The 22,397-nt window shown below is 41.2% G+C and overlaps 1 protein-coding gene across 10 annotated transcripts in view; it reads right to left on the reverse strand.

The window, feature by feature from the left end:
* The window catches only part of LOC131252907 (E3 ubiquitin-protein ligase PRT6-like), a 58,678-nt gene that overhangs the window by 10,803 nt on the left and 25,478 nt on the right, over positions 1-22,397 (reverse strand). For 8 of the 10 annotated variants that reach the window (XM_058253681.1, XM_058253687.1, XM_058253686.1 and 5 more), the window contains exons 10-16: positions 18,583-18,634; positions 17,870-18,476; positions 17,062-17,270; positions 16,258-16,796; positions 15,693-15,797; positions 15,484-15,550; positions 15,197-15,274 (exon numbers count right to left, since the gene is read on the reverse strand). In XM_058253681.1, coding sequence (XP_058109664.1) covers positions 15,197-15,274; positions 15,484-15,550; positions 15,693-15,797; positions 16,258-16,796; positions 17,062-17,270; positions 17,870-18,476; positions 18,583-18,634 — 1,657 coding nt within the window. Of the gene's footprint in view, positions 1-15,196; positions 15,275-15,483; positions 15,551-15,692; positions 15,798-16,257; positions 16,797-17,061; positions 17,271-17,869; positions 18,477-18,582; positions 18,635-22,397 lie in introns of those variants that run through there. The other 2 variants (XM_058253685.1, XM_058253688.1) reach the window with 2 other exon arrangements.

A 22,397-nucleotide genomic window follows, 5' to 3' on the forward strand; every position in this document is an offset into this window, starting at 1 on the left:
AAGATTGAAGTTTCAATCAAGGAAGGGTATATACATCCACATTCAAGAATTAAGAAGATTCAAGAGTCAAGACTCTTCAAGAGACATTACTAATTTACTACATATCTACATCTACAAGACTAAAACTACAAGTCTACAACCAAGCTCTCCAATCTCCATCCATTGAATTGATTGAACTCTCTTTCTACTTTCTAGTTCAATCAAGGGAATATACATCACTCTCTCTTTCTATCTCTCTTTCTATCTCATTTTCACTTAGAGTTTCATAATATCCAAGTTCTAAGTTTTCTAAGTTCTAACAACTTCTATCATTTTTTATTTTTTTTTAGTTTGTTTGTTAATTGTTACTTTGTTACAACTTACAACTTACAAGTACAACAAGAATTCAAGATCAATACTCAAGTCAAGGGGCAAAGGTGAAGAGAAGACAACTTAAACAAGAATTTGGAAGTTGGAACCTCTTTTATATTTGTAAATTGTAATTTTATTTTTGTTTGTGTGTAAATTTCTCTCTCCCTCTCTTTCTACAAGTGTTACTCAACTCTCGCTCCCTTTCTCATTTTCTTTTCCCTCTTCTTCTCCCTTTCTACAAGTGTAACTCAACTCTCTCTCTCCCTCTACTAGACTACTACTACTACTAGTGTAAAGCATGTGTGTGTGTGTAAGTGTAACTCTCTCTCTCTCTCTCTCCCCAAGTCCCATCTCTTTAGTCTTTTTACTCTTACTCTCTTAGATCTTACTTCTTAGTCTCTGACTTTACTTTAGTTTACTTTCTAGTTTCTAGTTAGTAGTTACTTTTTAATACTAGACTACTAGCAATCAATAATACACACACCACCATCATAATGTCTTCTTCCCAATCTTTCTCTTTGAAACCCAAGTCGAATGACCCAGGTTGGAAGTATGGGCACTACCGTAGTGCTACGAAAGACTCACATAATATGTGAGTTATGTGGGTATGGGAGTTCCGGTGGCATTGCAAGGCACAAGCAATAACTTGCGCATTTACCGGGGTCAAATGCAAAAGCATGTGACAAAATTACTCCAGAAATCCCAAGGGAAATCGTGGAGCATATGGAAAAACAATCAAAAAAGAAATGCGATAGTGCCCTACGTCAAGAGGAATATTTGGAACAAGATGCATATGAAGATATAAATGTAATTAATGTAGATGAAGCTAGTCCTACTCCCCCTACTTCGACAGGCCGGTCTAGACCACAAGTACAACCATCGAAGAGAGCCCGAGGGCATGGGCCCATGGATAGATGGTGTAGACCACACCCCAAGGATGTGATCGACCAAAGGGATAGAGGGAAAGGGCCGACTCAAACAACTTTAGAGAACTAGTATAAACAAAAAGATAGGAAAACCATAATTCAATATATTGCTAAGTGGTTTTATCAAACCGGCATTGCTTTCAACGCCGTTAAATCTAGAAGCTTCAAAATAACGGTTGAAGCTATAGGTCAATTTAGACATAGGCTTAAACCTCCTTCATATCATGAAATGAGGGAGACATGCCAAAAAACTGAAGTTGAATATACACAATCCTTCATAACTGAATATAAGGAATTATGGAAAACATATAGTTGTTCACTAATGGCTGATGGATGGACCGATAGATCCGGTCGGTCTCTCATTAACTTTTTAGTAAATTGTCCAGCTGGGACAATGTTCTTGAAGTCAATGGATGCGTCGGGCCATTCACACACAGGAGAATATTTGTGTAACTTACTAGATAGTGTAGTAGAAGAAATAGGTGAGGAATATGTTATACAAGTAATTACAGATAATACAGTCTCGTATATAATGGCCGATCGTCTTCTCATGGAGAAGAGGCGATGTTTATTTTGGACCCCCTGTGCGGCCATTGTATTGATCTTATGTTAGAAGATATAGGTAGATTATTTATAAATGTGATTGCAAGGGCTAGAAGAATCACGGTCTTTATGTACAAACACGCCCTTCTCAGTCGAATGAGAAAACACATTGGGGGTAACTTGCTACGTCCAGTAGTCACCCGTTTCGCTACAGCATTTTTAACACTACAAAGACTATATGCAAAGAAATCAGAACTTAGAAGCTTTGTAGTGTCAGCCGATTTTACAAGTGGGCCTTGGTCAAAGAAGGCTGAAGGGAAACGGGTTCAACAAACAATTCTTTCTCAAAGTTTTTGGACTCAAGTGGTAAAGGCGCTAAAATCATCCGAGCCCTTAGTCACCGTGTTGCAATTGGTGGACGAGGATGAGAAGCCTGTAATGGGCTACATATACGATGCAATGGAGAGGGCGCAAAATAAGATCAAGGACCATTTTAACTATAGAGACCGTGATTACAAGCCAATTTTAGATATTATAGATAGAAGATGGGGCAGTCAAATGTCATCCCCATTGTATTCGGCTGCTTACATCCTTAACCCAGCCTGTTTATTCGCTTCCGCTAATCCAGCAGAAGCACTAACTATGCATATGATTGGATTTATTAATGTCTTGGAAAGAATGATTCCAGATAGAGGAGCACACGACAAGATCTCAACTTGGCTGGACTTCTACATAAAAAGTGAATGGATATTCTCAAGGGAAATCGTAACAAGGCATCGAACAATGAAATTACCTAGTAAGTACTTCTATCAATCTATGAATGTTAGTGTACTGTGTACTCTTACAAATAGTTTTTCTACAGTATTTCTAACCTACTTAAACTATTTTTCTCAGCTGACTGGTGGGCTGCCTATGGAGTGGACCCGAATAGGAAGAATCCAGCTCTAAAGAAGCAGACTATGAAGATTCTTGGACTCACGTGTTCTGTCAGTGGTTGCGAGCGCAATTGGAGCACGTTTGAGGCAGTAAGTTTAAACTGTTTAGCAATTGTTTGTAAACTTTAATTTTTTAGTGGCCTAAGCTAAATTAATTACCTAAATAGTTCATACCAAATGCGCTTTCTTTCTTACAGATTTATACCAAGAAAAGGAATTGCCTTGAGCAAAAAAAGCTCAACGACTTGGCTTTCGTTTAATACAATAAAAAATTACGAGAACGATTCTAAACTAGGAAAGAAAAGCCTGGTTTCTTTGACCCTATCTGCTTAGATGAGTTGGATACAGATAACAAGTGGCTAGTAGAGACGGAGGACCCGGTATTTGCTAGAGAGGAGCTGACATGGGCACGAGTTGAAGATGCCGCATACGGATCGACACCTGATGAAGGTAGTACCACTCAAAGGCGAAAGACGGGGGGGAGTTGGGGGCGAGTAGCAGCCATCAACCCGCTGATAAGATTGAGGAGATTAAAGAAGGAGATGGTGATAATGATGATCAAGCTGAAGATCATCCACCATTGGATGTTGATGAAGTATTAGTACGTACAGATGATGAAGAAACGAAAGAAGTGTATGTGGAAGAAGAAGATGACTCAAATGATGATGATGGTGGTGGTGGTGGTGGACCTGGTGGTGATATGCCACAATGGCTACTAGATCAATGTACATGATCATTGATTAGATAAATAATAAATAAATAACTTCTTAATTTTGTTTAATGTTTACTAAGTGTGTTGATGTTGATTGTTGATGTATATCATGTAGTGTTGAATGTTGAATATTGATATTTCATATTTGTTAAATGTTAATTGTTAAGAAGTTAACTATATTGTAGAATGTAGTAGAATTGTTGATGAATGATGATGATTGATGACTTAATATTTAATTCATTATGTAAAATTGTAAATGTAAATGTAATTGGTTTTATTTTACTTAAATTAAATGTATTTCAAGGGCCAATGACATATAATAATTTATTTTGATTTTTTTCTGATTTTTCTGATTTTTTTTAAATTTTTTTGGAAAATGCGAAAAAATAAAATAAAATATGCGATTGTGCAATCACATGTGCGCATATGCAATCGCACACGATCACATATGCTATTCGACAACATCAGTCTTTACTTCAAACTAATAATATTTATGAATAGTTCAAATAGTTGTAATGGGTAAAATATACAAATAACTGAAGAAGATGCAAATATAAAGTGATTAAGAATGCTGAATAGAGACTCTCTACCAGAGGTTGTGGGTTCAAAACCTGGCTCTTACTTTTTATAAAGAAATGTTTCTGAGCAACTCGGTTCGAGTTGACATGTCAAGTTGACCAAGTCATTAACTCAACTCGATGAGTCGCACTGAGTCGAGACAGTCACTCCAACAATCGAGTTTCATAGTGACTTGGCTTAATATCTCATCGAGCCGAGTTGACGCAGCCAAGTTTTTAAACTATACTAAAGAGAAGGTGAAAGAGGGAAAATCCCACGCAAGCATTTGAAATATTTATAAAGATTAGACATACGACTACATGTGAGAAGATTAGGAAGGACATAATTATGATGAAGTCATCTCAACTAACAAAGGAGTAGTCCCGATAAGAGACAAAATGATGGAAAGCATATTGAGATGGTTTGGTAATGGCAAAGGAAGACTTGGAAATCTGTAAGAAGGGGAACATTGTTGGGGCTGAAGGCCCTTGAAAAGGCATGAGAGGTATTGAGAAGATATTTGAAGGCTTGTCCACTTATCGAGGAAAGGGCCTTCAAGTCGACCCCAAATAGTTAGGACAAGGCTATGATGATGATAGTGGTGGTGGTGGTGGTGACATACATTGATACAAATTATAACCATATAAAACAAGAAAGGTATGAGCTATAGGAGGTTTGCAAAGTCCAACACATATCTCTACATGCAGCACACATGCCAATCTTGAAACATGTGGGGAACATGTGGGCATGTATAGGGGTTAGAAACCAAAACAAAAAAAAATAAAATCAGGAGTTTCATCATCAAGCATGCACACATATTATCTTGACTTTGAATTGTTGGAAAGCTTTTATAAACATCCATAGTTTTCATCTAAGGGTAGCCTACCTAATGAGTTGACTTGCCCGGTTTCTTCTTATTTTTTATGTTCATCTTCACACTCAAATTCCCCACACACTTGCCAGGTAGGTTGTCACGTGACTCACGTCTGCTGCATGTAAAGGTGGGTAAGGGGGCTGCCGAACCTCCTAAGGAATAGTTATCATTTTTATTATCATTTTCATAGCGTTGTCCCAACCATTTGTTAGTTGTAAAAAACAAAATAAAAAAATAAAAATCATTTAGGGGAAGATTCATCTAAAGAGATCCAAGATGTAAGGGGAGTCTCGAAAGAAGACTATGGGAGATCATCTGAAGAATCTAGAGAAGAGAGATTGTCAAGGCCTGATAGTCGGAGTAGGCTGTAGAAATTTCCATTTGGTTGGAGGACGTGACTATCAGGGTAGAAGAGATGCAGATCCCTCTTCTCGATTCAGAAACGGTTCCAGGGTTAGAATAAACAATGGAGTCCCCAGTCTAAAGGCAAAGGTACCGTACCGCTGACGTTAATCATCGAGTAGAGGAGGACATTTGAAATGAAGGTGAAAAGGATCGTTGGGTCCTCGTCCACCAAGGGCAAAGGAGAAATCAAAATCCCTTGCAAGGTCCTGGAAGGTCTCTTCTTAGGGAGTTGCCAACTTTGTGTGTGATAACTTTCCGAAAGAGTGGACGGAGATCAACTTCCGAAGGGTGTTCAGCCATTACGGCAAGGTTAGGGAGGTGGTGATCCCAAGAGTGAAAGGATCATCCTCCATTAGAGGGTTTGTATTTGTTAGGATGGAGAGCTTCAAGGATTTGGAGAGAGCAATTGGAGTCAACGGGAGAAGTTTCAATGGCAGGTCAATCAAAGTGCAAGAAGCACACTGCAGCCCTCCGAAAGTGAACAAGGTAAGGGCAACAAAAAGAGGACTGGTGGGTTCCCTCGATGCAGCGGAGGAGATAGAAGAGTGGAAGCTTGCTTGGTGGTGGATTCCTCTAAGGTGCCTTTCTTCCTCTCTCTTCTCCAACAATGTATACCCTTTCTTCACTTCTCTTCTTCTCCTTCCCTTACAACTCCTCTAAACCCATTAAAACCCAACCCAATCCATCCCCTTTCTCTTTTCCCCACCCATCCACACGTGAACGCACGTGCATGTCCATACGGGCAACCATGTGCGGGCCCCCCTTTTGGTACTTTTCCTTCCTTGAGTCCCCTCCAAACCCTACCTATAACGAAGCCCTAATCCCTGTATCCCTAATTCTCAAAATCCCCAAACCTCGACCTCTAAACCCCAAAACCCCTAACGAAAATCGGATTTTTTTAATAAACTCATTCCCCAAATCTAATTTTATTTGTGTCATTATTTTCTCACAAGAATGTTACACTACCCACGCTAGATTGGAAGTCCCTACTTCCAAGCGGGTCACTCTCGTAATACTTTATATCTTTGTGCACTGCGTATGTGATAGCTTAGTAGATTTGCATTGTTAATCTGAATTTTCTAAATTTATGATGTGGATGTGTTTGATTTTATATGTTGAATGTTGAAATTGATGCGTATTTGATCTCATATCTTACATCCTAAGTTAGTTTCACTCATCCTACATTAGGAGAGCAACCATCAGCTCTTACGATCCTCCTTTCAGAGGTAATCCAAGGCCATCTCAGAAGGGTGGTAAGGTATCTTTTAAGGATACCCTTGTTGGGAGCCCTCCTTTGTTCCTTCAAGGACCTTGTTCTGCCACGAGGTTGGGCATTCAAGGTCCTTCGCCTTTCGTTCTCCCTCCTTCCCCTGGACCGGTGGTCGACTCTAGCCTTTCGCTGATGCAGGACAATTAACCACTTGCTCTAAAAGCTCGAACCGATAGAGCATGACGAATTAATCCCTTTATCTCCATAGCCTAGGCCCCACATCCATGGGTTAGGTCCTCGGCCGAAACCTCCTCGTGGGCCCCAAATCACATGAGTTCCACCTCACATGGGCCACCCGCCTCACACAGGCCCCAAATCCATGGGTTATGCAGGTCGCTCACCCCGAGTGTGCCCCCACATCCTACAGGCCACCCCGCTCAAGCCCGGCATGAAAATGCACCCGCATTAATCACCTCCGGTGAGGAGTCTTGAACACGAGACCTCCCACTCTGATACCAATTTGACGCAAGACAATTAACCACTTGCTCTAAAAGCTCGAATTGATAGACCATGGCGAATAAATCCTTTTATCTCATAGCCTAGGCCCCACATCTATGGTTTAGGTCCTCGACCGAAACCTCCTTGTGGGACCCAAATCCATAGGTTCTGCAGGCCGCCTACCCCAAGTGTGCCCCCGCATCCCGTAAGCCACTGCACTCGAGCCTGGTGTAAAAATGCCCCCGCATTATTCGCCCTCAGCCTTTTCTATTTCTAATGGAGAAGTGCAGGTTCTTCCTGCTACCATTGAGCCCATCAGAACAAGACTCTAGTGGAGTCTTGTTGTTTTCCTCAAAGAAGGCTTCTCTCCTAAGCATCTCTCTTTCCGGTTTATCCATGCTTGTGGTTCGTCAGTCGAGAATCTTCTGTTCAAACATCTTTCTGACTATCTTCTGGGTTTCTCTTACTCCAAGAGAGAACATCGACAGGATAATCCTAGTGGGTCAAAACTTCCTCAATGGTCATGTTCTCTCTGTGAAATGGGAAGAGTGGTCTAGGTTTGGCCGATCCGATGTCTAGTTTCATCTATATGAGGCCCCCTTAGAACTCTGGTCTGAGCAGGCGTTTAGGGCGATCAGTTCCTGTATTGGGAATTTTGTCGATATAGACGACGATTCTCTCTATTGGAAAGAGCTTAGATGGGTTGTATTTGCATCAACATCATCAATGGGGTTGTGCCTTCTTCCATTATCCTCATTTCTATAGGGGATGTTAAGTTACTATTAAACCGTATCGAGAGAGTTGGGAAAGTTTGGGTTCTCCCACCGGATTCCACGGAGAATGGTGATGGGCCGATGTCAATCGCGGCCAGGTCACAGGCTACAACGATGGGTGTTTCGAACGGGCGGGCCATGGAGTTCGATGGTCCAGCAGTTGGTTTCTGTGAGACCACCATTCTTGATAAGTGGGCTATAGTGTTCGATGGTCCATCAGATGTTTCTCGCAAGACCACCACTCTCACAGATCCCGCGTGTGGCACACAGCAAGTGTGCGTGCTTGGTGCAGAGGCGTGTTTTTTTCTCTTGAATATCGTCACATTCGAGAGCTCCAATGCCACATGTCATTAGATCAATCAAACAGGTCAATTTGTAGTCCAAATGACCATAATAAAGAAGGGGCTTGTGGGAGCCCATATTTCAAGAAGGAACCAGTCCTTCCCTCCAAGGCCCAACCCTAGCTTCTCCCTCTCCTATCATCCTCTTGGAGACTACACATGTCAAAGCTTCAGCAGCCTCTTTCTCGACTCGAGACATCTAGATCTGAGCTATCTAATTCGTATTTTGCTTTTCATGGTGAGGCGGCTCTTTTGCCACCCTTAGACAAGGAAGTGGACAGGTGTCCCAAGGAGATCACCCCTTGTTGTCTTCTTCTCCCACTTCTCAAGACAACTTGGCTCCAGGTGCTTCAATGATTGACACATCAACTCTCAGTGCCCTTTGTCATTATGATGACGATAACTTTAGTCAGAGCTCCTCGACTAGGTCCTCTTCGATTTCAACACGTGGATCCACAAATCTAGAGAGTGATGATCCTTCTCAGGATGGGGGGTCTTCAATGGAGGGTTCCATAACTCACCTTCAGCCTTAGATCTCAGCCTTGTGTTAGATTTCCGAATTTCGAGTCTCATCCTCGGTTTTCATCCCTTAGAAGTCTTCCTTGTTTCCAATCGATCGTGCGGGGATGGAGGTCCACTCCCCCTCATTTGCCTCTCCTCCCTCTTTCATCTCTCCCTCGGCATGTTCTCTCCCTCTAAAAGAAGTTGTTGGGTCCGAGGTTGGTTGTTTTCCCACTTCAGTGGATCTTCCCCCGATTCTTTCTTCAAAGGTTTTGCTAGATATGGTTGGAGTATTCAAAAGTAAAAGGTGAGTGAGAGATGTAATCAACCATGTTGCTACACTCCTTGGGGTTGTTTTTGGTGATCGAGACGACAACTATATTGCTCTATTTCCACTTATGGAACAGAGAGGGATTCGTATTTCTCCTAGTGATCTCTGCAGAAGATCTTCGAGATCCCCTAAGGGTTGTAGGGACTGGGGAGCTTATCAATATGGGAGTCCTGTCTGATGATCAAATCGAGGCGTTTCCTCATGGCAAGAGAAGAGGCAGAGGGGCAAGAATGGTTTCCCAATGAAGCTTTTACCATGGAACGCTCGAGGGTTGGGATGCCCCTAAAAGCATCTCATTGTTAAGTCAAGCTGTAAAAAGTCTAGAGCCTCTATCATAGTTCTTTAAGAGTCTAAGCTCCGAACTGCCGATTGTCATTTAGTTGAGTCGATCTAGGGCCACAGGCCCATTGGGTAGGAAGCATTGGATTCTATAAGGGCTTTGGGATGTGATGTAGGACAATTAACCACTTGCTCTAAAAGCTCGAACTGTTAGAGTATGGTGAATTAATCCCTTTATCTCATAGCCTAGGCCCCACATCGCATGGGTTAGGACCTCAACCGAACCCCCCTCGTGGGCCCCAAATCACATGGGTACCACCTCACACGGGCCGCCCACCCCAAGTGTCCCGGCATCCCACAAGCTACCCCACTCGAGCCAGGTGTGAAATACGCATTAATTACCCCCGGTGAGGAGTCTTCCCCCGTGGGCCTTAGGAGTCTTACCCCGTGGGCCCTAAATCACATGGGTCACCTACCCCGAGTGTCCCTGCATCCCACGGGCTACCCCACTCGAGCCCGGTGTGAAAATGTCCCTGTATTAATCACCCCCAGTGAGGAGTCTTGAACGCGAGACCTCCCGCTCTGATATCAATTTGATGCAAGACAATTAACCACTTGCTCTAAAAGCTCGAACCGTTAGAGTATGGCGAATTAATCCCTTTATCTTATAGCTTAGGCCCCACATCTCATGGGTTAGGACCTCGACCGAACCCCCCTCGTGGGCCCCAAATCACATGGGTACCGCCTCACACGGGCCGCCCACCCCGAGTGTGTCCCCGCATCCCACAGGCTACCCCACTCAAGCCTAGTGTGCAATGCGCATTAATCACCCCCGATGAGGAGTCTCGAACACAAGACCTCCCCCATGGGCCCCAAATCACATGGGTCACCCACCTTGAGTGTCCCCGCATTCCACGGGCTACCCCACTCGAGCCCGGTGTGAAAATGCCCCTACATTAGGATGGATTCTGATTTTTTGAAATCCCTCTATGGAGGAAAGAAGACTCTTGTGTGGGGATTTTTATGTAAAGATGGTCTTTGTGAAGGTTGCGCCTGGGTTTAAGTGGGTCTTTTCGGGGGTGTATAGGGCGAATCGTCCTTCACTCAAGCCTAGTTTTTGGATGAGTTGTCTTCAGTCTTTCCCAAGTGGCCCCTTCCCTGGTGCATAGAAGGGGACTTTAATATTATCAAGTTTATTCACGAAAAATTACAAGGGAGTCGGGTTACAACAAGTATGAGGGGTTTTGCTCAGTGGGTCCATTTGCACGACCTAGTTCACATTCCAATGTTTGGGGTTCGCTTCACTTGGTCAAATAATCAAGTTAACCCTTCAATGTTGTTGTTGGATAGATTCACGGTCACCTCCCAGTGGGTCCAAAAGTTTCCTCTCCCAAAGTTGGTTTCTTATCATTGCCTCATTTTATTTGAGGTGGAGGACCTGAATTGGGGGCCAAAACCTTTTCAATTTAAGTTGGCATGGTTAGAGGTTGAAGGTTTTAAATCTATCCTTTCAGAATGGTGGCTTTCTTTCTAGGTGGAAGGTCATGCTCGGTTCAGGCTATTCAAAAAGATGCAGATGCTTAAAACTAAGTTGGTGATTTGGAAGCATGAAGTCTTTGATCTTAGGGAGCATGTGGACTCAATGTTAGGCCTCATTCAGGATCTAGATATCAAAGGTCTTTTGTCGGATGAGGATCGTGTTTTAAGAGATAAGCTTCTTTCTGATTGTCAATGTAGGATCAAGGAAGACGAGATCAAATGGCACCAACGCTCTCGCGCCCTCTGGCTAAAAGGAGATAAGAATAACAAATATTTTCATGTTATAGCCAATGCGAGAGCTAGGGCCAATTGCATCTCTTCTCTAATGGTGGATGGGGTAAAACTAGTGGAGAAAGGGATGATTTGCAACATCGTGGTTAGCTTTTATAAATCTTTGCTTTTGGATGAAGGCCTTGGTAATCTGCCCTTTGATTCTCTATCCCCTGCAGTGGCCGACTCTTTGGAATCTCCATTCTCTTTTGAGATCATTAAAGCAATTAAGGCCTTGGTAATCTGCCCTTTGAGTCTTGATGGCTTCTCGATGGCTTCCAGTCATTTTGGGAATTACTTAAGGGTGATCTTTTGGAGCTTGCTAATGATTTTTTTTCGTCTCTAGTAAATTGCCTTCTGAGCTTGGCTAATAAGTACTCCGTAACAGTTAAGATTGTCATAACATCCATCCACCGTTCCCTTTATGATACAGGGTGTAACGGCCATTACGAAAGTCATAACAACTATTACGGTCTCTTTTTGTAATTTGAAAAAAAAAAAACCCAAAAAACCTATATTGGCCCAATAATGTACCGGCCTTTACGGAGGCTGTTACAGGGCTTGTAACGGCCTTTTGGTCATTTTTTCTATAACGGTCATTACGACCTTTACAACCCCGTAACATGTAACGGTTGCCACCATTACCTTTACGTAACGACCTCTACGGCACACCAGGTTATATGTTCTTGGCTTTGGTCCCTAAGGTAGAAGATGTTGATAACTTGAAAATTTTTAGGCCCATTAATTTGGTTGGAAGTCCATACAAGATCATTGCTAAGGTTCTAAGCTAGAGAATTAAACAGGTCCTCCCTAACATAATTTCTCCATCATTTGGGGTTCAAAGAGAAATGGAGAGGTTAGGTCAAAGCTTGTGTTTCTAGCGCTAAATTCTCTGTTCTAATTAATGGGTCATCAGGAAGACCCGTTGTCCCCCTTTCTCTTCGTTATTGTAGCAAAAGCCCTCAGTCGCATGCAATGTTTTAAATATCATTATCGCGTAAAGTATCAAACCCTTGGGATATGGATAAATACTGGTTATCACATGGGATATATCAGTTGTATCGCGTAATGTATAGCTATTGTTGGGAAACATGTGAACATTGGGAAATTGGTCGAATTTTTCAATGAAACTTCAAGGATTGTTGAAAAAGACATCAATATACACTTAGAAATTAAAACATTACAAAAAAAGTACACATAATAGGGGTTTCCTTTGTATGAGGTTCTAATATATGTGCTTTCCAACTGAAGTGATGCAAGTATATTCAAAGTCTATTCATATAATTTATAAACGTAAGAAGATATGTATGGAAACACAAGCAAAACATTCAAAAGCAAAAGAAGAATCACTAGATCAGGTTACATGCATGTTTAATTTTGTGTTTGGATACAAAGATTGCAACTAATTTGTGAGAAAGTGAGAAATTTTGATTTTTCTCAAATTTCCGCAACATGACCCATCTCCCCCAAATCTCGAAATCAAAGTTCCAAATCCATGATTTTTCATGGAAAACATGAATAATCGTAGATTTGTAACCATTTGACATTAGTTTAACATGATTCACAACAAAAAAATGGAACGAAAATTGAAAATACTCAATTGGATCAAATAGGCGGGATATATCGGCACTATCTGTGCGTTTCATATTGCACAGGTGGAATACAAGATATATCGTGGGATATATCAGCTGATAGCGTCGATATTTAAAACACTGGTCGCATGATGTCAAAAGGGCAAGTTGAATGTCTCTTTCAAGGTTTCGAGGTGGTTAATTTCTCCCAACATATTAACCATCCCCAGTTCTCTGATGATACATTGTTGTTCTGCGAGGCAGCAAAATCTCAAGTTGCATGCCTAAGCATAGATGTGAGATGGTTTGAGGTGGTCCCTAGTTTTTTTTTTTTTTTATAATCTTGTTAAAAGTGATTTGCTTAGGGTGAACTTATCCCTAGACGAGTTGGAAGACTTTGTTGACATCTTTGGCTATAGTGTTGCGACCTTTCCATCGACCTACTTAAGGCTTCCCTTGTATGTAGGAAAGTCACCTCCATACTTGTGGGATAAGGTGTTGGAAAGGATGGAGAGCAAATTGTCCCCCTAGAAGAATAAACTTCTTTGGGACCTAGAATCACTCTTATTAAGGCTTCTCTTTCCAATCTTTCAATCTATTTCTTATCTCTATTTAAATATCCTTTCTCGGTCATGGATCGCATTAACAAACTTAGAAGGCATTTCTTGTGTCAGGGGGCTTCAAATAGGAAGTTTCATCTCCTAAATTGGAATGAGGTCTACAAACAGATTGTTGAGGGAGGTGCTGGTATCAAAAGTCTGTCTTTAGTAAATTCGACCCTTCTTGGAAAGTGGGTGTGGAGATTTGGGGTTGAGGACTCCTCCCTTCGGAGAAGGGTATTAGTTGCTAAATATGGTACCTCCTATGGGTTGGTGTACCAAATATTCTTCCCTTTATAGGGCTTCTTTGCTTTGTAAGTTTGTAGCTAAAATGGCCCCGATTGTTTCAGTTGGGTTCAGGTTTGTGCTTGGGGAGGGCAGTAGAGTTTGCTTTTTGGAAGATCCCCGGTGTGGTTCTTTCCCTCTTTTAAGGATTCCTTCCCTTCTTTAGCAAATTTATGCCTGATGTTGGCATCCCTATGACCTTTTGTTTCTCTTTTGGTGAGAATTGAGGGGGGTGGCTATGTCCCTATAGGAGGGATATGTACTCCTTCGAGTAGGCAAACTTAGTGTCATTGTTATCCTTGTTGCAAGGTAAGGAGCCCACTACGGGGAAATCCAACTCCTTGGTGTGGAGCTATTCTAAGAAAGGGGAGTTTTTTGTTAGGTTGTTGCATTCACTGCTAACTCAAGCATCGGTCAATAGCGGTTTCAACCATACTTTCTATATGTGGTCCTACGAAGCTCCACCAAAGGTGGTGGCGTTTGCTTGGTTAGCCAAAAGAAACATAATCCTTACCATCGACGATCTACGAAAGAGGTCCTTCATTATCCCTAACAGTTGCCCACTATGCTTGAGCGCAGAAGAGTAAGCGGACCACCTATTTATCCATTGCTCTTTTTCTATTGTGGCATTTTGAAGGAGGCGACTCCTTTGGCAGAAGAAAGTGGAGAGAGGCATTGTTGGCTTCATTTTGAGCGACTTGGTTGGAGCAAAATAATCACTGCTTTTGTAATTCTATGGAGTCAGGTGGGAGGGTAGCAGATAGAGTAGCTCTTTGGGCTCCCTAGTTTGGCTATTTCTATTTAGTTTTCATTAGGGTTGCCTTCCTAGTCGTTGGGTCTTTGTTTTTGTTTCTTTTAGGTTAGTTTTTGTTGGGTTTGTGCTGTTAGTTTTTTGTTCTTGTTTCCTTTTATTTCTCTTTCTTTGTTGTTTTGGTCTTTGTTTCTGTTTCTTGCTGTTGGCTCAATAAAATTATCATCTTTCAAAAAAATAAAAATAAAAATAAAAATAAGAAAGCATTCCTCCAGAGATGTTTGCTATCCATTGACTTTTTTCTTTTTTTTTTTGAAAGGTAACAATACTAGGGATTGAACCCTGGATCACTCACACACACTATACTGTCTCCACCAGCTCATCAGCTCATCTAACAAGCAGGAGACTGCTATCCACTGACATTTGGTCAATGTTTTCAACAGTAGGCTGGTCATTGTATTGTGTGAATGCTGTTAACAGCCTTATCTTTCCAATAATGAAATCTGGCTGCAAATGCCCTTTGTCTCCACCAAAACGAATACACTGAAAAGTATTGCTGATATGGGGTTAACGTTGGCAGCATTCCCTGTTTTGTGGTTCAATGCAGCCTATCTGCTTTACTGATTTAAGATTTTTTTTTTATTATTATTTTTTAAAGGTAGGCCATTATCCACTTGATTGGTGTTTAACTCCCCGCAAGAGAGCCAATGCTTTGAGTAGATTGGAGGACCTATTCGTAGGAGTAAGACAAAACATCCATACATGAATGAAGTAACCCTAACTAATGAGAAGATGTAGGACCATGAAAAAGATAAAATTTTCAGATAGTAACATGGCATTGGAACAAACAAAATGCAACTCAATTAACTGGCCAGAACTTTCACCGTCTTTTAACTTCCATATGACATCAACAAGAAGTCGCCACTCCAGAAAAATTTGCCTACCTCTTCACCGAAAGCATCCAAATATGGAGAAGGCCATGGAGCCTGGCGTGCAGATCGTTGCAGCAAGACTGTGGTTTTCTGTTACAAGGTAAAGGCCAACAAGTAAACTTTTAGCACACAGATTAACTACCCTGAATGGTGAACAGTATCTAAACTGAAAAATAGGAGCCAGACACTGCAAGCAGTCAAGCTTATCAAATTGAGGTTTTTTTTTCTTTATCAAACAAAATTAATGTTGAATATAAATACATTTTAAAAAAAAAAAAAAAAAAAAAAAAAACACATACCCTGATCAACAGAAATACACCAATACCAGCACCACAGACCATTGCATGACTCTGGCAACCATTATCCCTTAAAAGTGGCAATAAAAAGTCAGTTGAGCATTGGGTGAATTTATGGAAAAGGTAAGACAAAAAGGCACAGACAACCAAAGACTAGATATTCTGACATGAAAATTACAAGAAAGCAATTTTTAAGTGTAGAATTTGAAGACCTGCAGCATGATTTCCAGCTTGGAGAGCATAATCTACCGCAAAGCAAGCATAGTGCTGGTTCATTTGGAACAGATTTGCACACAGGGCACTGCTTTTTTATGTACCTGATGGAAGTTTCTCTAATTGAATACACTTTCAAACAAAAGGAGTATGGTAAACAAGATAAGGAAAAACCAACAGTCTTGTCATTGTATCTAAGTTAGTTACCCAGACCATTCATCTGCTATTGCTTACCATTGACGATGTGCATGTGCCAGAATTCACAGGTCGGATGACTCCAACACTGATTGAAAGACTCCTGGGTGAAGGAGGACAGTTAGAGAGAAATAAGCCCCAACCACTGGTCAACATTCAATGAGCAATAGTCATCCGATCAGCAGCCAGGATCATCCAATGACTGATTTTTTGGTATATGGGCCAACAAATGAACGGCCCAGGTCTTGTATGTGTGTCACATGTACATAGTGTGCTTTTAACCAACTTAGATACATACATTTACTCCACTAATATAGCCCATTCAAGAAAAACTTGTGTAACCTATTTGCTGCAAATTCAAATGCAAACCTTTGTAAGAGATCCTGGTAAATTTGAGGCAGACGCATCAACCTAAATGGAACTGCTGGAGTGGAGTGTAAAATACGCCCATAGTCACAGACTCCAAACTCGCAGAAATGTTTGCACCACTTTAAAGCTAACTTGTGCACCACTTCATCCTTGAGAACTGCCTCCGGTGAAACTATCTGGAACAAGCATTCCAGCTCGCTAATTTCTTTAAGCTCTACTAAGAGGCCACTGGTGCTTTCTAGCGTATCATTGTTCAGATAGGAAGATGATCTATCCCACCCATGGCAACTATTACTGAAGGGCACCACCGTTGAACATTTCATCAATTTCCACAGTAACGCACATCGTCTCAGATAAGGCAAAGTGAATCTCCGAATCATATCTTTAGGATGGCATGAGGAATCAATATGGTAGGAGACAAAATGCTGCTGAGCAACTTTGGAATCTCCCATAATCTTGCAAACATCATTAATGAGGCGATCACAAAATCTCAACTCTGAGATATCAAAATGACTGTTCAGATGACATGTAATGAGCGCCTGCAAAGTAAGAAAACGACAGAAAATCTATTGAAAAGCAGGCTTCAAAAGAAAACTCGTACAAAATCCGAGTTTTATGTCCCATTGTTGCACAAAATCTCAACTCGGAGATATCAAAATGACAGTTCAGATGACATGTAATGAGTGCCTGCAACGTAAGAAAACGTCGGAAAATCTATTGAAAAGCAGGCTTCAAAAGAAAACTCATACGAAATCTGAGTTTTATGTCCCACTTGTTGTTAGAAAGAAAGATATGTTAACATACCTGAATCACACAGACAGAATAGAAGAGATGCACAAGAGACAAGAAATATTCCATCGAAGATAAATATGGAAGTGGGAGACAAAACAAAACCCACATCAAAGAAGAGAAAGGATCATGAGCAAGGACAGGATCGGCAGCTCGTTTCCAAAACTGAATATCTGGAAAGTTGACACCATTGTCAAGATGTTTCAGGATGGATGGGATACTACCTGTGACAAAAAGAGAGTCAGCAAGGAGTAACAGCTATAGCTGAATTTGTGAATATGAAATACTTCTTTCAAAGATTATATGAAAAACATTTATGCAACGTGCTTCATTTATTTTCTGGAAGTTCTTGGATAATACATGTGTTCGCATGACAAAAATAACAGAGCAAAATACAGTCTTCCATTGCTCGGTATTCCTGCACACACGCTATGTAGATTTCTTTACATCTACATACATTTTACATGTTAAACTCTTTCTACAGCCTGCGTGAATCCCAACTATTCCGTAATCTGAAAACATCGAGTGCTTGGTTTATCCAAAATGTCCCAGGCGGAAGCAGAAACGTGCTACAAAGAGCTTTTCCCAATCCATTTTCTTCATCTCCCGCTAAAAACAAAATGGATAGGGCTATCCTATACGTTTCAATTGGCACTGCCCACATGCAAACAGGCCCTGATTATCTTTCTAAATATTCATATGATAGCATGCATCTAATCATCCAGTAACTATTACACTCAAAGGTTAACAGTTGAAATTATCTGTCTAATATACGTCAGAATGTAAAGGAAACAAGAAAAGAAAAGACTCAAGGCAATCATACTCCAACTACCAGGACCTGTGAATATATCGTCTGTGGAAACTCCAGAACAAACAGATCCTGCAAAAAGTTGAATGCCTCTAAACCTTAGAAGCACCTGAAGACGATTCTGACTTCTGGTGGTTTGAGCAACTTGTAGTAGCAATGATAATACAAATCCAGTGGAAGAGTCAACTTCCTTGTATAAAGCTTCCATGCCAGAGATGTAACCTCCTGCAGAAGTTTTGGATTTCCCACCACGGGCAGCAATTTCCGTTGATATGATGGAGTATCTAAGGGTATCCCATAGAATCAGAGAGTGGCTTATCCTCCCAGATGCTAACATACTGTCATATTTGTCAGGATAATACATTCTACAGAGCATGCGGAAGACAGGCTCAAGAGCTCTTCTCATGCTATCATTCATCTGCAAGGACATCGTTTTCAGGAATCTGGTCTGTCCAACCACATCAGACGCACTTCGGATAAGAGATAAAGCTAGTGGAAGGCTGATAACATTATTATAAGAATCTGTTGTTGTTGAAGAGCCTCTTAATGATGTTGAACAAGGTTGAAATGCAGGCAAGACAGAATTTGCAAATCTCCGACACACTGGGCAGAGGAACTCGCCCTAATAAAAGATGAGCAAGTTACAGACTGAAAGGACTGAAAAGACAGGGAACCAACCGTCTCCATGTGACAGTACAAAATTGCAGACTGAAAAGAAAATTCATTACCTGATCAGGATCCACAATATGCCCTCCTTCAAAAACAATTCTCCGCATGTATCTGTGTCACAATAGGGTAAAGTTTAAAAATTTTAGGCATCACACTCCAGAGAAATATGATATTACAATAAACAGTTTTTCATTATTACAAAAGGAATGTGCAAATCATATGACCCTATGCATGGTTCCCTCCGGTTTTCAATTAGTATGTGTGGGACCATGGTTCAGTGATCCAGACCGTTGATATGAGAGGCTCCACCTGGGATGGACCATACCCCAAAAATCTCCTAGGTTAGAAAAACCTAGTCATCCAATCTTTGGCCTTTTTCCAATTGAACTCAACTGCCTATTCATAGGCCGCCAATGGAAGGATCGGAAATGTTCCATCGAAGAGATCTCTGGTCTGCGATCCCACCTGCTGAGCCTCCCATGGGCATCAAATCAACAATCTAGATATCTAAACCATGGGACCTGCTTGTAGAAACTAAGGATACTATACAAATCATTTTCTAATGAGAAGGATACTATACATTTTTTCCTCTGCACCATCTACTCTTCCCGTGGAAAGATATGCATGATTCTGGAGTGGAGTCTATGTTAACTTCAAATGCTTAGTTTCCCCTTCTACTAGATCTAAAGTGTAGGGATGACGTGTGGTAAGACTTAGTTCTGATGGATGTGTGCATATTCTGTTGGGGAGACAATGGCTCTGGGACCAAAATATGGTGCACCAATACATATTCCTTATCAAGGATGTTAATATCACGTTGCACCCAATGAAACATCTTCAACACCCACATCTGATAAAGAAAGAGGAATAGTCACTTGTGTAGAAAAGTTTGAAGAAGAAAGAAAGGACACCAGCATCATTTATCTTAGTTGCTAAAGAAGAAACACTACAGTTTGATGCTCCACCTCCTATACAAAAAGTCCTTCGATAACACAAGACTAAGTGCTCAAAGAACTCTCAGTTGGACTTTCTCCTATGAGAAACATTCAGCAACAGATAGACTTGTTGCCAGGTTCGAGCCTACCAATTCTTGTGCACTTCCAAATGAGTCCAACTAAACATGTCGAACTCCACCAACGGGTCTTAGAGTGCCATAGAAGAAATTAATATGGGAAAGCATGCACTTTGCATTATCCCTACATTGTAAATTCCCATGAAAGATGGATCTTGGAGGATTTGCATGGACATTCATGTCATCAATAGAATTACTATCAAGTATCAATTTCCTATTACGCGCTTGGACAATATGTTAGACATGATGCATGGAGCAAAGATTTTTTCCAATGATCAACCTGATGAGACGCATATCATCAAGTGTGTATCCAACCTGAGGACAAGCAAAAGACCGTGCTTAAAATGCAAGACGGGTAGTACAAGTGGCTTGACAAATGCACCAAGTATTTTCATAAGATCGGAGACAAAGTACCATCATTTCATGGTAAGTTCCTAGTTTATTTTGATGATATTCTTGTTTATTCTTAATTCATTTGTTCACCTTGATCATTTGCAACAAATATTTGACGTACAACAGAGGAAGTCACCGTATGTTACGTTAAAAAGGTGTTCATTCCTTATTGATAGTGCATATGCAGAAGAGATCAAGGTTGACCAAGAAGATCAAGGCCATTGCAGTATCGTTCACGTCACAACCTCTCATAGGTTTTGTTCTTCCTACGGTTTGGTGACATTTTACCAGTGATTTATCCGGCAACAAATAAAAAATAGCAGACAAAAGCTTCAGCGTCATCAAGAGAAAGATGACAAAGTATCCCTAACAAACTCTTCGCGGTGGAAAGTAATGCTTCTAATGTGGTATTAGTATGGTGCTAAGTCAGGAAAGAAAATAGATAGCATTCTTCCTCAAGAATCTTAATGATGCATATGGAAGAACTACTCCACGTATGATCTCAAGTTCTACGGTGGTCAAAGCGTTATGACATTTGAAGCATAGCTTGGTTCATCGAGATTCTATACTGTGTTGGGATTCATGAAGCGTTGAGATATCTCAACTCCCATAAGAAGCCGAGTGCTTACTAAACAAAATGAATAACTTCTCTATAAGAGTAGTATACCTTCCTTTTGCGTCACGAAATTGGATGTCAGACAAAGCAATGAGCAATTTTGAGGAGGGTGATGCTATTGGAAACACTTGCCATGAAGGTTGTGAGATTTAAGGCATTTAAGAAAAATACAAGGAAGGCTCCATTCTCGACAAGGTTCTCAACAGATGTGTAGATGGTCGAGATCCAAAGTATGAAGTCATCTCACATGTTGGATATTTATTCAAAGGTTCACCCTCATGCAACCCTAAAGGATGTTGCAGGAAAAGATCATATATGAGCTACGTGAATGATAGGAACGCTTCTAAAGAGAAAGCATTGGTCACTATAAAGGAAAAATACTATTTACCCTGCATGAGTCATGATGGTGACTGGTTCGTTATACAATTTTGTATATGCCCGGTCTCCAAAGGTCATGTGTATAACACCGGGCTTTACATGCCTCTTCTTGTTACATCCACGCCATGGGTGGATCCTTCTATTAGCTTCATTATGGGTCTTCCAAGGACTTGGGAGGGGAGCTTATTCAATCTATGTTGTAGTAAACCATTTCTCAAAAATGGCCCACTCCATTGCCAGCAACACGTGTTCCATGGGAATGACTTTGCAATACACATCCTTGGCATATTTCTCTCTGAAGGCATAAGGTACCATCTGGTTGGATGCTCTTCACACTAAGAAAAATATACCAACTTCAATAATTTCGTTGTTGCCTTCACGATCGTTTATCCCCTTAAACATCTTCCCACGTACCATAAATGCAGTTTAACATCTCCTCATTGCTTTTTGGCAATCAACCAATTTATCATAGCATTCATGTTTGCCAACATCTGCTGGAACACCACATCACATCATGTCAACTATCAACCACCATCTTAGGACTAAACGAAGAAGACCTGCTTCTAGCGGAATCAACCACTTGGGATCAGCCGTAATGGGAAGTGAACTGAAAGGGGGAAAAATTATAGACTGGTAATTGGGATGGTTTGGGCTGTTTTATGGATTGAAAGTAGCCAGGATTTGGGACAGAGATGCAGACAGATTTTGGCTGAGTGTGAACAGTCGTGGGTGGGTAACCGGCATGTGGACTGGTTCATGGGAATAATCTGTTGGGACAGATTAGCGCGCGCGCGCAGGGGGGTGGGGGACTATGGGTTGTTAATTGTTTGATGAAGGCTGCTAGGTTATATAAGTTTTGGACATTCAAACAAAAAAAAAGTTAGACTGGTATTTGGATACAACTGGGCCTACAGTTTGGGCCAGGAATTGGAGCTGGTAGTTGACAAAGGTATTCCAAAACAGTTACAGAATGGCCATAACAATGATAGTAACCGTGACGCATTACGGGGTTGTAATGGAAATTACAGAAAAAATTACTCGCAATGCCCCATCATAATGGTCCTGTAATGGCCACATAATGGTCCTTTACGGGGCCAAAATAGGTTTTTACAAAGAAATTAAAAATCTGTAGCTACGATACTTATGATAACGGTAAGGGTGGTGGACTTGTTTCAGGTAAAAGAGATGAACATGAGGACATAGAGCGAGACAGGGGGGATGATTAGCTGGATTTTGTTGAACAGCTGCAACTTCGATTCTGGGGAGAGATTGGAGGACTGTTGAGGACAAATTGTGGAGAGTTTCACCCAGCGTCTACTTGCCTTGAGGGGGGGGGGGGATGGTTACCCAGATTTTGTTGAACAGCTGCAACTTCGATTCTAGGGAGAGATTGGAGGACTGTTGAGAACACATTG

The sequence above is a fragment of the Magnolia sinica genome, chromosome 8 (assembly GCF_029962835.1).
Source record: "Magnolia sinica isolate HGM2019 chromosome 8, MsV1, whole genome shotgun sequence".
Classification (NCBI taxonomy): Eukaryota; Viridiplantae; Streptophyta; class Magnoliopsida; order Magnoliales; family Magnoliaceae; genus Magnolia; species Magnolia sinica.